The 12,538-nt window shown below is 46.2% G+C and overlaps 1 protein-coding gene across 1 annotated transcript; it reads right to left on the bottom strand.

Annotated features, from left to right (window-relative positions):
- Nucleotides 1-7,829: 7,829 nt before the first annotated feature.
- LOC125552637 (inositol-3-phosphate synthase) lies at nt 7,830-12,280 on the bottom strand. Its single transcript, XM_048716260.1, has 10 exons — nt 11,742-12,280; nt 10,746-10,814; nt 10,507-10,642; nt 9,983-10,230; nt 9,367-9,593; nt 9,176-9,291; nt 8,867-9,043; nt 8,583-8,771; nt 8,421-8,483; nt 7,830-8,330 (listed from the first exon to the last, which is right to left on the bottom strand). Exons 1-10 carry the CDS (start codon nt 11,927-11,929, stop codon nt 8,211-8,213), a joined length of 1,533 nt encoding a protein of 510 aa, XP_048572217.1. The 5' UTR covers nt 11,930-12,280; the 3' UTR covers nt 7,830-8,210.
- Nucleotides 12,281-12,538: the final 258 nt, after the last annotated feature.

Here is a 12,538-nt window from a genome sequence, read left to right as displayed (position 1 = left end):
TCGGGATACTTACCGGTGATGACCGTAGTTTGAGGAGTTCATGTATTCACTATGTGCTAATGCTTTGTTCCGGTTCTCTATTAAAAGGAGGCCTTAATATCCCTTAGTTTCCATTAGGACCCCTCTGCCATGAGAGGGTAGGACAAAAGATGTCATGCAAGTTCTTTTCCATAAGCACGTATGACTATATTCGGAATACATGCCTACATTACATTGACGAATTGGAGCTAGTTCTGTGTCACCCTATGTTATGACTGTTACATGATGAACCGCATCCGGCATAATTATCCATCATTGATCCGATGCCTACGAGCTTTCCATATACTGGTTTACGCTTATTTACTTTCCCATTGCTATTGTTATAATCACTACAAAATACCAAAAACATTACTTTGCTTTCGTTATTCTTTTGTTACCGTTACCATCACTATCATATTACTTTGCTACTAAACACTCTGCTGCAGATACTAAGTTTCCAGGTGTGGTTGAATTGACAACTCAGCTACTAATACTTAAGAATATTCTTTGGCTCCCCTTGTGTCGAATCAATAAATTTGGGTTGAATACTCTACCCTCGAAAGCTGTTGCGATCCCCTATACTTTTGGGTCATCAGCACCACAGAAACATCTTCCTGAGTCGATCTACTCTCCGGTTCAAGAGGCAGTACCTCTTCAAGTTCTACTTTTCCCCCACTTACTTCTTTCGAGAGAAACTCTTTCTCTAGAAAGGATCCATTCTTGGCAACAAAGATCTTGCCTTCGGATCTGAGGTAGAAGGTATACCCAATAGTTTCCTTAGGGTATCCTATGAAGACGCATTTTGCTGACTTGGGTTAGAGCTTTTTAGGTTGAAGTTTCTTGACATAAGCATCACATCCCCAAACTTTCAGAAACGACAACTTAGGTTTCTTTCCAAAACATAATTCATACGGTGTCGTCTTAACGGATTTTGACGGAGCCCTATTTAAAGTGAATGCGGCAGTCTCTAAAGCATAACCCCAAAATGATAGCGGTAGATCGGTAAGAGACATCATAGATCACACCATATCCAATAGAGTGCGATTACGACGTTCAGACACACCATTTCGCTGAGGTGTTCTAGGCGGCGTGAGTTGTGAAACAATTCCACATTTCCTTAGATGCGTGCCAAACTCGTGACTCAAGTATTCTCCTCCATGATCTGATCGTAAGAACTTTATTTTCTTGTCATGTTGATTCTCTACCTCACTCTGAAATTCCTTGAACTTTTGAAAGGTCTCAGACTTGTGTTTCATTAAATAGACATACCCATATCTACTTAAGTCATCAGTGAGGGTGAGACCATAACGATAGCCACCGCGAGCTGCAACGCTCATTGGACCGCACACATTAGTGTATGATTTCCAATCAGTTGGTTGCTCGCTCCATTGTTCCGGAGAACGGAGTCTTGGTCATTTTTCCCATGAGGCATGGTTCGCATGTGTCAAATGATTCATAATCAAAAGACTCCAAAAGTCCATCTGCATGGAGTTTCTTCATGCGTTTGACACCAATGTGACCAAGGCGGCAGTGCCACAAATATGTAGGACTATCATTATCAACCTTACACCTTTTGCCATTCACACTATGAATATGTGTAACATCACGCTCGAGATTAAAAAAAATAAACCATTGACCAGCGGAGCATGACCATAAAACATATCTCTCATATAAATGGAACAACCATTATTCTCATATTTAAATGAGTAGCCATATCGCATTAAACGAGATCTAGACACAATGTTCATGCTCAAAACTGGCACTAAATAACAATTATTGAGGTTTAAAACTAATCCCGTAGGTAAATGTAGAGGTAGCGTGCCGACGACAATCACATCGACCTTGGAACCATTCCCGACGCGTGTCGTCACCTCATCCTTCGCCAGTCTCCGCTTATTCCGCAGCTCCTGTTTTGAGTTACAAATATGAGCAACCGCACCGGTATCAAATACCCAGGAGCTACTACGAGCGCTGGTAAGGTACACATCAATAGCATGTATATCACATATACCTTTGGCGTTGCCGGCCTTCTTATCCGCTAAGTACTTGGGGTTGTTCCGCTTCGAGTGACCATTTCCCTTGCAATAAAAGCACCGAGTCTCAGGCTTGGGTCCATTATTTGGCTTCTTCCCGACAACTGATTTAACGGGTGCGGCAACTCCCTTGTCGTCCTTCTTGAAGTTCTTCTTACCCTTGACTTTCTTGAAACTAGTGGTTTTATTCACCATCAACACTTGATGTTCCTTTTTGATTTCCACCTCCGCTGATTTCAGCATTGAATATAACTCAGGAATGGACTTCTTTCCATCCCTTGCATATTGTAGTTCATCACAAAGCTCTTGTAGCTAGGTGGAAGCGACTCAAGGATCTTGTCAATGACCGAGTCATCTGGAAGATTAACTCCCAGCTGAGACAAGCGGTTGTGCAACCCAGACATTTTGAGTATATGCTGACAGAACTATTTTCCTCCATTTTACAACTGTAGAACTTGTCGGAGACTTCATATCTCTCGACCCGGGCATGAGCTTGGAAAACCATTTTCAGCTCTTGGAACATCTCATATGCTCCGTGCTGCTCAAAATGCTTTTGGAGCCCCGGTTCTAAGCTGTAAAGCATGCCACACTGAACCAGGGAGTAATCATCACTACACGACTGCTAGGCATTCATAATGTCTTGAGTTGCTAGGAAAATGGGTGTGTCACCTAGCGGTGCTTCAAGGACATATGCTTTCTTGGCAGCTATGAGGATAATCCTCAAGTTACGGACCCAATCCTTATAGTTGCTACCATCGTCTTTCAGCTTGGTTTTCTCTAGGAATGAGTTGAAGTTGAGGGCAACATTAGCGTGGGCCATTTGATCTACAAGACATATTGTAAAGACATTTTAGATAAGTTCATGATAACTAAGTCCATCTAATCAAATTATTAATGAACTCCCACTTAGATAGACATCCCTCTAGTCATGTAAGTGATACATGATCCGAATCGACTAGGCTGTGTCCGATCATCACATGAGAATGACTAGTCATCAATGGTGAACATCTCCATGTTGATCGTATCTATTATATGACTCATGTTCGACCTTTCGGTCTCTCGTGTTCCGAGGCCATGTCTGTACATGCTAGGCTCGTCAAGTCAACCTAAGTGTTTTGCATGTGTAAATCCGGCTTACACCCGTTGTATGCGAACGTTAGAATCTATCACACCCGATCATCACGTGGTGCTTCAAAACAACAAACCTTCGCAATGGTGCACAGTTAGGGGGAACACTTTTCTTGAAATTTTAGTGAGGGATCATCTTATTTATGCTACCGTCGTTCTAAGCAAATAAGATGTAAACATGACAAACATCACATGCAAATCATAAAGTGACATGATATGGCCAATATCATCTTGCGCCTTTGATCTCCATCTTCGGGGCGCGGCATGATCACCATCGTCACCGGCATGACACCATGATCTCCATCATCGTGTCTTCATGAAGTTGTCTCGCCAACTATTACTTCTACTACTATGGCTAAAGGTTAGCAATAAAGTAAAGCATTACATGGCATTTTCATTGACGCGCAGGTCATACAATAAATTAAGACAACTCCTATGGCTCCTGCCGGTTGTCATACTCATCGACATGCAAGTCGTGATTCCTATTACAAGAACATGATCAATCTCATACATCACATATATCATTCATCACATCCTTTTGGCCATATCACATCACATAGCATACCCTACAAAAACAAGTTAGACGTCCTCTAATTGTTGTTTGCATGTTTTACATGGCTGCTATGGGTTTCTAGCAAGAACGTTTCTTACCTACGCAAAAAGCCACATCGGTGATATGCCAATTGCTATTTACCCTTCATAAGGACCCTTTTCATCGAATCCGATCCAACTAAAGTGGGAGAGACATACACCCACTAGCCACCTTATGCATGAAGTGCATGTCAGTCGGTGGAACCAGTCTCACGTAAGCGCACGTGTAAGGTCGGTCCGGGCCGCTTCATCCCACAATTCCGCTGAATCAAGATAAGACTAGTAACAATAAGCAAATTGAACAAATCATCGCCCACAACTACTTTGTGTTCTACTCGTGCATAGAATCTATGCATAGACCTAGCTCTGATACCACTGTTGGGGAATGTAGCAATAATTCAAAATTTTCCTACGTGTCACCAAGATTAATCTAGGAGATGCTAGCAACGAGAGAGAGGGAGTGCATCTTCATACCCTTGAAGATCGCTAAGCGGAAGCGTTGCAAGGAACGCGGATGATGGAGTCGTACTCGTGGCGATTCAAATCGCGGAAGATCCGATCCAGCGCCGAACGGACGGCGCCTTCGCGTTCAACACACACAGCCCGGGGACGTCTCCTCCTTCTTGATCCAACAAGGGGAGAGGAGAAGTTGAGGGAGAGCTCCGGCAGCACGACAGCGTGGTGGTGGAGCTTGCAGTTCTTTGGCAGGGCTTCGCCAAGCACTACGGAGGAGGAGGAGGTGTTGGAGAGGGGGAAGGCTGCGCCAGGGGAAGGGTATGGCAGCCCTCCCACCCCCATTGTTCATAGGGGGAAGAGGAGAGGGGGGCGGCTCCCTAGAGCCCATCTACAAGGGGGGGCAAGGGGGGACTTGCCCCCCCCAAGTCAGGTGGGAGGTGCCCCCACCACTTATGGTTTCTAACCCTAGGCGCCTAGGGCACCTTGGGGGCGCACCAGCCCACCAGGGGCTGGTTCCCTCCCTTGTCAGCCCACTTGGCCCACTGGGGCAGGTGGCCCCACCCGGTGGACCCCCGGACACCTTCCGGTGGTCCCGGTACAATACCGATAACCCCGAAATTATTCCGGCGACTGAAACAGGACTTGCCATATATAATTCTTCATCTCCGGACCATTTCGGAACTCCTCATGATGTTCGGGATCGCATCCAGGACTCCGAACAACCTTCGAAAACCACATACTATTTCCCATAACAACTCTAGCGTCACCGAACCTTAAGTGTGTAGACCCTACGGGTTCGAGAACCATGCAGACATGACCAAGACATCTCTCCGGCCAATAACCAACAGCGGGATCTGGATACCCATGTTGGTTCCCACATGTTCCACGATGATCTCATCGGATGGACCACGATGTCGAGGATTCAATCAATCATGTATGCAATTCCCTTTGTCTATCGGTATGTTACTTGCCCGAGATTCAATCATCGGTATCCTCATACCTCGTTCAATCTCGTTACCAGCAAGTCTCTTTACTCGTTCCGTAACGCATGATCCCGTGACCAACTCCTTAGTCACATTGAGCTTGTTATGATGATGCATTACCGAGTGGGCCCAGAGATACCTCTTCGTCATACGGAGTGACAAATCCCAGTCTCGATTCGTGCCAACCCAACAGACACTTTCGGAGATACTTGTAGTGCACCTTTATAGCCACCCAGTTACGTTGTGACGTTTGGTACACCCAAAGCATTCCTACAGTATCCGGGAGTTGTACAATCTCATGGTCTAAGGAAATGATACTTGACATTAGAAAAGTTTTAGCAAATGAACTACACGATCTTGTGCTACGCTTAGGATTGGGTCTTGTCCATCACATCATTCTCCTAATGATGTGATCCCGTTATCAACGACATCCAATGTCCATGGTCAGGAAACCATGACCATCTATTGATCAACGAGCTAGTTAACTAGAGGCTTACTAGGGACATATTACGATCTATGTATTCACGCATGTATTATGGTTTCCGATTAATACAATTATAGCATGAACAATAGACAATTATCATGAACACGAAAATATAATAATAACCACTTTATTATTGCCTCTAGGGCATATTTCCAATATTGGGAAGATTGGTGGATAGGAGAGAAAACTTTAAAAGACAATTTTCCTAGATTATACAACTTTTGTTTTGATAAAAAGAAATCTGCAGCTGATATACTAGGGAGAGAGCTTGATTTAGTTTCCTTCAGGAGAACTCTATATGGAGATTCTCTTGAATTATGGGAGCACATAAAAGAAAGTTGTGCTAGTGTAGTGCTGAATCAAAACAGAGACATGATCAAATGGTCTGTGAACAAAAATGGGATATACATTGTCAAGTCCTATTATAGACATTGATTGAAAATGGGGTGAAATATCCACATAACTTTATGTGGAAAACTAAATTCCTCCCAGGGTCAAAGTTTTTATTTGGTTAGTACTTCGAAACAGTATTCTAATTAGAGATAATTTGTTCAGAAGGGGCTGGATGGGAGAGAAAAATGCCCAATTTGCTTGCATGATCAAAGCATTGACCATTTGTTTTTTAGGTGTTCCATTGCCAAGCTACTTTGGAATACCATGAAATGTACTTTTGGTCAACAAAACATTCCTGATAATGTGAGTGATATGTTCAACATCTGGATAAAAAAACTTCCACAAAAAAGAGAGAAACTTGGTAGCTGTTGGATTTCAGCCATCTTTTGGACAATTTGGAAATTGAGAAATGGTGTCTTTTTATAATAACAAGTTTTTTTATCTTTGTACTCCTATGAACTTAAACATCAAAATGCTTCATGAATGGCTTGTTTTGCAGATGAACCCAGAAGCAAAAAGGCTAATAGTGGATGGCGTAAGAAAAATTCAAGTGCTGGTTGGAGAGGTCTTTAGAGCAACACTGGGTTGGAGGGCAACTCTTAGTATTGTGGTTGGTTGAGTGGGCGTCTACGTGGTTTTCTCCGATGTAGATGTTGCTCTGTTAGGCTTCGGCGCTTCATATTTTGCGTAGTGTGTTATTTGGTCGTTTTTATCGTCAAACTTGTTCCATTTGTTCTTGGAGATCCCGGGTCATGGGAGTCCCAGGGGATCTATGTCTCCCTTTAGACATGTTTAAACTGGGTGTTGCTGGGGGAGGCTAGCATTAGGTTGGTATGCCTCTTTTGCGGCTCGACGGGGGTGGATGAGCTTAACTCATGCTGCAACATGTCCTGTCAGTGCATCGTTTTCTTGTTAGTTGTCATCATGTAGTTTCATTTCAGTCGCTGCTCTTTTAGTCCTTGTAAAAATACATGTGGTTTCTGATAATGAAAATTGAGGAGAGTGCTCTCTTTTTTTTAAAAAAAAGTATCAATTTTTTCAAGAGCAACACACTTCTTCGACCTAAGCTTGTGCAACATGCACTTGGGCACCTCACCACAGCAGCACCGCAGTAAATGGCTCAGAAATGGTGCCCGAGGTCTCCTACATCTATTAGTACCAAGATCAAGGAATCGATGAAACAAATTGAAAACAAAAGTATCCTCGAATCCAATAACCCTAACCCTAACTAATCAGAGAAGAGAATACTTACAAAGTACTCGATGTCCATGAAGTCGTCACCCATGTTGATGTCCTCGTCAGTGCTCTCCTCCCCGCCTTTCACGAAGGCATGGGCACCAGTGACTAGCAGTGGGGTGGTCGGTGTCATTGAGAGATCACGGGAGAGGAGAACCGAGTGAGAAGAACTTAGTGAGAGTGAGCCGGCTCGGGTTATTTTGACCCAGTCAGAACGGGCGCGCCATCAATCGGCGGCTGACGTTGGCCTGACGGATGGGCCCTCCTTGTCATAAATGGCATTAAAACCTAGCCATTCCACCACTAGTGCCTTTTAAAACAGCCGACTAATTTGTGATGGTTCTATAGTTTTTTGGAGAAGTGGTAGTTTTCCGGATCCCAAGCATGAATTGTGGTAATTTTATGCTAGTTACTTGATTTTCCGCTTGCATCTTCGAAGCAGTACTGCTCGCCGTCCCTGAACGACCCGGAGGTGACATGATAAAAGCAGAGCACACAACTCGCTGGTGAACCGATTGAAAGTTCCATATACTAGTAGTACAGATACTACTAATTAGCTTACAAAACACGAACAGGGGGAGTGGACTAACTTAGCTAACACGCACCCTCCTCCCTCCACATCATCCAACACCATGGAGTCCATGAGAAGCTACCAAGTCGCAGAGACCAGACAGAGAGCCGAAATAGTCTCGCAAGGACACACACACACACTCACACCAGGGTAAACTTAACCAGGGAAAGAAAGAATCGCAAAGGAAACCGAAGACAAGCCGCCAAATAATTCCACAGCCGATCTCGCCTTCTTCTTCCTCCTGCCCTCCCGTCGCCCCTCGCCACTTGCTACGTACGTACGGTCGCTCTCGGCCCCGCGAGCTTGGGCCCTGCTCCTCACTTGTACTCCAGGATCATGTTGTTCTCGGGCGCCAGGCCGACGCACGCCCTCATGATGTTCTCCAGCATGGCCCTCTGCTTCGCCAGGGCGTTCACCACCGGCGTGCCAGGAGGAACCTGTTAACAGAGGAATCCGTTGCACGTCAGTTAATCTGCTTTATTTGTTTCTAGGTTAATCAGAGTAGACAGTCGGCAGTTGTTTCTTACAAGGGGTGCCTTGGTGAGGTAGCTCAGGATGGTGGCAACCGGATGGAAGGAGTGGAACTTGTCCTGCACAGATGCAAGTGGAATAAAGATGGCTTCAGTTTGGCTCCCAAAGTATATCTCCACTGCAGAGTAGACTAGCAACATATCTGGTCAGACTCTTACCTCTCCCTCGGCCTTCAGCTGAATCCTGGTGCTGAGCTCGGCCAGGAGCACCAGATCAAGAATGATCGGTGCGGCGAGGAGCGAATCCTCGCAGGTGTTGTGCAGCACGATGGTGCTCTTGCCGCCCATGAAGATCTCCGAGGTGTACTCGTCCATGGCCCTCTTGCTGTCTCCAACGTATGGCACATACTGCAAAACAACGGTGAAGCTTCAGTATATAATTCCAGGTTTTTGCACCAACAGTGAATGTGTCCGTAGAAGGTGACAGACAGATCAAGACAGACCTTGATCACGACGACGTGGTCAGGATGTTCCCCGGGCTCGTAGAGGATAGCATTGCTCGAGACCATGTCATCCACCACGTTACTCTTGGAGATCTCCTTGGAACGGAATGTCTGCGGCGCAGATAGGTTCATCCCATCGTTGTTCCCCAGATGGTTGTAGCTGACAATTGAGGTGGGCTACAAGAACAGAAATCAAACAACTTGTGATATGTTTAGGCTTCCATAACAGAGAAATGTCTGTCTTTACATTATATAAAGTACATGAAGAGTAGTCAAGACTCAAGGGTTCAGTTGACAGTTGATTGATACCTTGATTCCAGCACCAACAAGGAAATCCACCAAGACAGATTTCATCTTGGTCTGGCCACTCTTGAAATCATCGCCACCAATCAGGCAGTTGTTCTTAATAGCAAGATCGATCAGCCCTGCACAAAAGAAACTAGCATAAGCCTGTAACCAGACACTATATACAAGTACAGTCAGCAGAGCAAGCTACACACCAGGCACAAAGGTGTTCTGAGGGCTCCCGTTGATGAATGGCACACCCTCCATGACGCAGGCGATGGCATACAGTGTTGACGGAGATATCTCTGCCTCGTTCTTGTCCACAGACGCCAAGAGGTTCTCCATCGTGTCATTAAGCCCAACAGAGACGTTGCTGTACCTTTCAGTGTTTGCCGTCCAAAGCACCACTACCTTGTCCACCTTGTTCTTCTCCTTGAACTCCCTATTTCATTAAGCCATATAAGGGCGCAAATTTAAAAGTTGATGAAGTTTTCAGCATGGAATGTCGAAACTAACAAGGACTGTTGGAGTAACATTTTGATGAGTAACTCAGCTTAAAATTTAATTTCAGTAGAACGACCCTTTGTGAAGTCCACCAATCATACAAAAGCCAGTGGCTATAGAGAATTTGTCCAATCATACAAAAGCCACTGGCTGTAGAGAATTATGCAGTGTTATTGTTTTAAGCATATTCGCAGTGGTTATAGAGAATTATCCATATTCAATCATGTGTGCTCGCGCACCAAACTCAGAGTACTCTTTTTTTTTTATTCTACTCTTAAGTGCTGGAATATAGAGTATGTCAAGTTGTATACGTGCATATCTGTATACCTTATGTCTTTGATAATCTGCTCCATCTGCTCTTTCTTTGTGCCCTTGATGACATTGTTAGCCCGGGAGCCCTGGTTGGCAGCGATGAAGTCCGGGTCATAGATGCCGGGGAGTGGCACGATGGACTCCATGTAGGGCCTGAGCTGCTTCTGCAGGTCAATGTCCAGCACCTTGGCCCTGGTCATAGCATCAGCCAGGTTCATGCTGCTAATGTCCCAGCCCCCAAACACAAGGTCATCTGGGTTTACCTGAAAAATCATTCTAACACCGTCAGCACAGGATCTGCAACCAACTGCAAGTCTGGAACATATACAGTCAACAGAGCCCACAGCATTTTGACCGGTACAATGACAACATCATGGCACATATCCACAATTTTCTTTACTATAAAAATGGTTCACTGTCATCATTTTTTGCATGACTTAGCTGCCCTTCAACCAACATTAAATCAGAACATGCAGCATCAAATTGGAACCGGAGGCAGTGTTTTTCACATAGCAATATCTTTTTGATGTTGGTATTACCATGGGCAGGAGGCTCTTGAAGGGCGCATAGATCTCCTCTCCGTTGTAGCTCCCGACCCTGATGGTGGAGGCCTGGGTGAGGGACCCAAAGTAGTTGGCCTGCTGCACCTTGTCCTTGGTCGCCCATGAGATCCCCCTAAATTGATTAAACTCGCCATCAGCCTCAAATGAGACACTGCTGTAGAACAGAAAAATTCAAGATTATATCAACGGAATCGATGTGGATGGCGACAACTTACTCCCTGTTGGCGATGACCCCAGCCATGAGTGTGGAGCCATTGTTGCCGCCCCACCCCACAAGCATCACCCTGCACCACCAAAAACAGAGTTAAAAGGATTACCACAAATAATCAGCATCTTCTGTTGACAAGTGGCACATACAGTACTACACTGCACGTAGCTAACATGCATTGCAATAACCAATATCTCTAGTAGTAGTACTCGGGTAGATGTAGATGAAAACAAAGAGGAAATCAAAAAACCTGGGGAAACAAACAAATGCATGGGATTCAGAGTAGCAGTAAATTATGCCTGGTCAGGCTGACATACTCTGGCCTTTCTCAAAAGAAAAAGGCTGACATCTTATTATGCTGTACCAGGTCGAGTCAAAAACCCTGTTCTGAATTCTCATCTAAAAAATACAGAGTAGTCTGTTCTGAATCTTAAATATTACGAGCTCACGTGCACATGCGACAGGCGAAAAACTAGTAGATCCGGGAAAGCATGTCGTGTTACGCAGATGAATTTGGTCGGATAGCCGATCTGTAAGCGATAATCCAAAACCGAACAGCATCTTGCAGACGACAACGAACGCATCGCATTCTCCCAAAAAGTCGAAAATGAGACCGTTCGTTTGGCTCCTGGTCCATTGATTCTTCTCTCTTGGCAAGAAAACAATACCAAAAAGAAACGAAAACTAAAACAGAATCCAACACTAGAGGCTGACAGCGATCCGAGAACGACCTAGCCCCACAAGCAGCCGTCAACGACGGCCGGCGAAGTTCCGAATGGAACACAGGTCGCACTGATCTTGACAGGACCGAGTTAAATTAACTACATAATAAATCAGGAGATAATTAACAGAAGCGCTGAGTTACTGAAACACCGCGACCGAGTGACTGGTCTTGGCACGACAGAATCTAATGGATTAGATTAGATTTTAGAGAAGATAAAGAGAAGCACTGCGCGCGCGTATGGAGGGAGGAGAGGGGAGGAGGGGAGCGTTGGTTACCGACCCGAGCTTGGGGACGGTGGTGTTGGTCTTGAAGTGGTAGTTGACGGACTTGGGGCGGACGACCCACTTGGAGGCGCCGTCGTGGCTCTCGTGCACCAGCTCCGTCGTGTCGTAGCGGTACTCCGACTCGATCTCCCCCGCGCCGTACCGCACGTTCGGGCTCTCCACGCGGAAGCTCTCGATGAACATCTTGGCAGCGCAGGATCGATCTCTCCCTCTCTCTCTTTCCTGGAGGCTCTTGGAGGGAGGAAGAGAGAGGTTTTCGAGTGCGGTGGCAGGGGGGCCGGAGTGAATTGTGTGTGATCTGCGGTGGGTGGGCGGGCGGGGGTGGGGGATTTATAGCGGGTTACGCGGCCACGTGGTTCCGCTGGGGTCCACGCCGAAGGTGCGGGAGCGCCGAGGAGAGAGCCTGCCGGTGCCAGGCGAGGCGGCGGCGAGATGGCCGCCGGGGATAGCCGGCGGGGTGGGGAGGCGTGGGTCGGAAGGGAATGGGGGTCGGGGAGAGGCTCGAAGAGGAGGAAGGGACGCGACGCGATGGGCCGATGAGGTATCGACCGCACTTCTTTCTCTCTTTTTCTGCGAGGACGAGGGGAGGAACACAGTTGCGATTCTCCACTCCAAAAATCGCAAAAATGCTCTGCCCACAAAGATCGGTGTGCCGCGCGCGCTCTGCCTCTGCCGGTGCCACAGTGCCAGGCGCCGGGAGGGATCACCAGCGATTCCGTGGACACGGGCACGCGAGATAGATAGATAGATTCCGAAATTCCGAGGAACCGCGAGGGGCGAAACGCGAATGAT

This window comes from Triticum urartu, chromosome 4, assembly GCF_003073215.2.
Source record: "Triticum urartu cultivar G1812 chromosome 4, Tu2.1, whole genome shotgun sequence".
NCBI lineage: Eukaryota > Viridiplantae > Streptophyta > Magnoliopsida > Poales > Poaceae > Triticum > Triticum urartu.
Note: the sequence above shows the minus strand (reverse complement) of the source record. Positions and strands in the feature narration are given on the sequence as shown.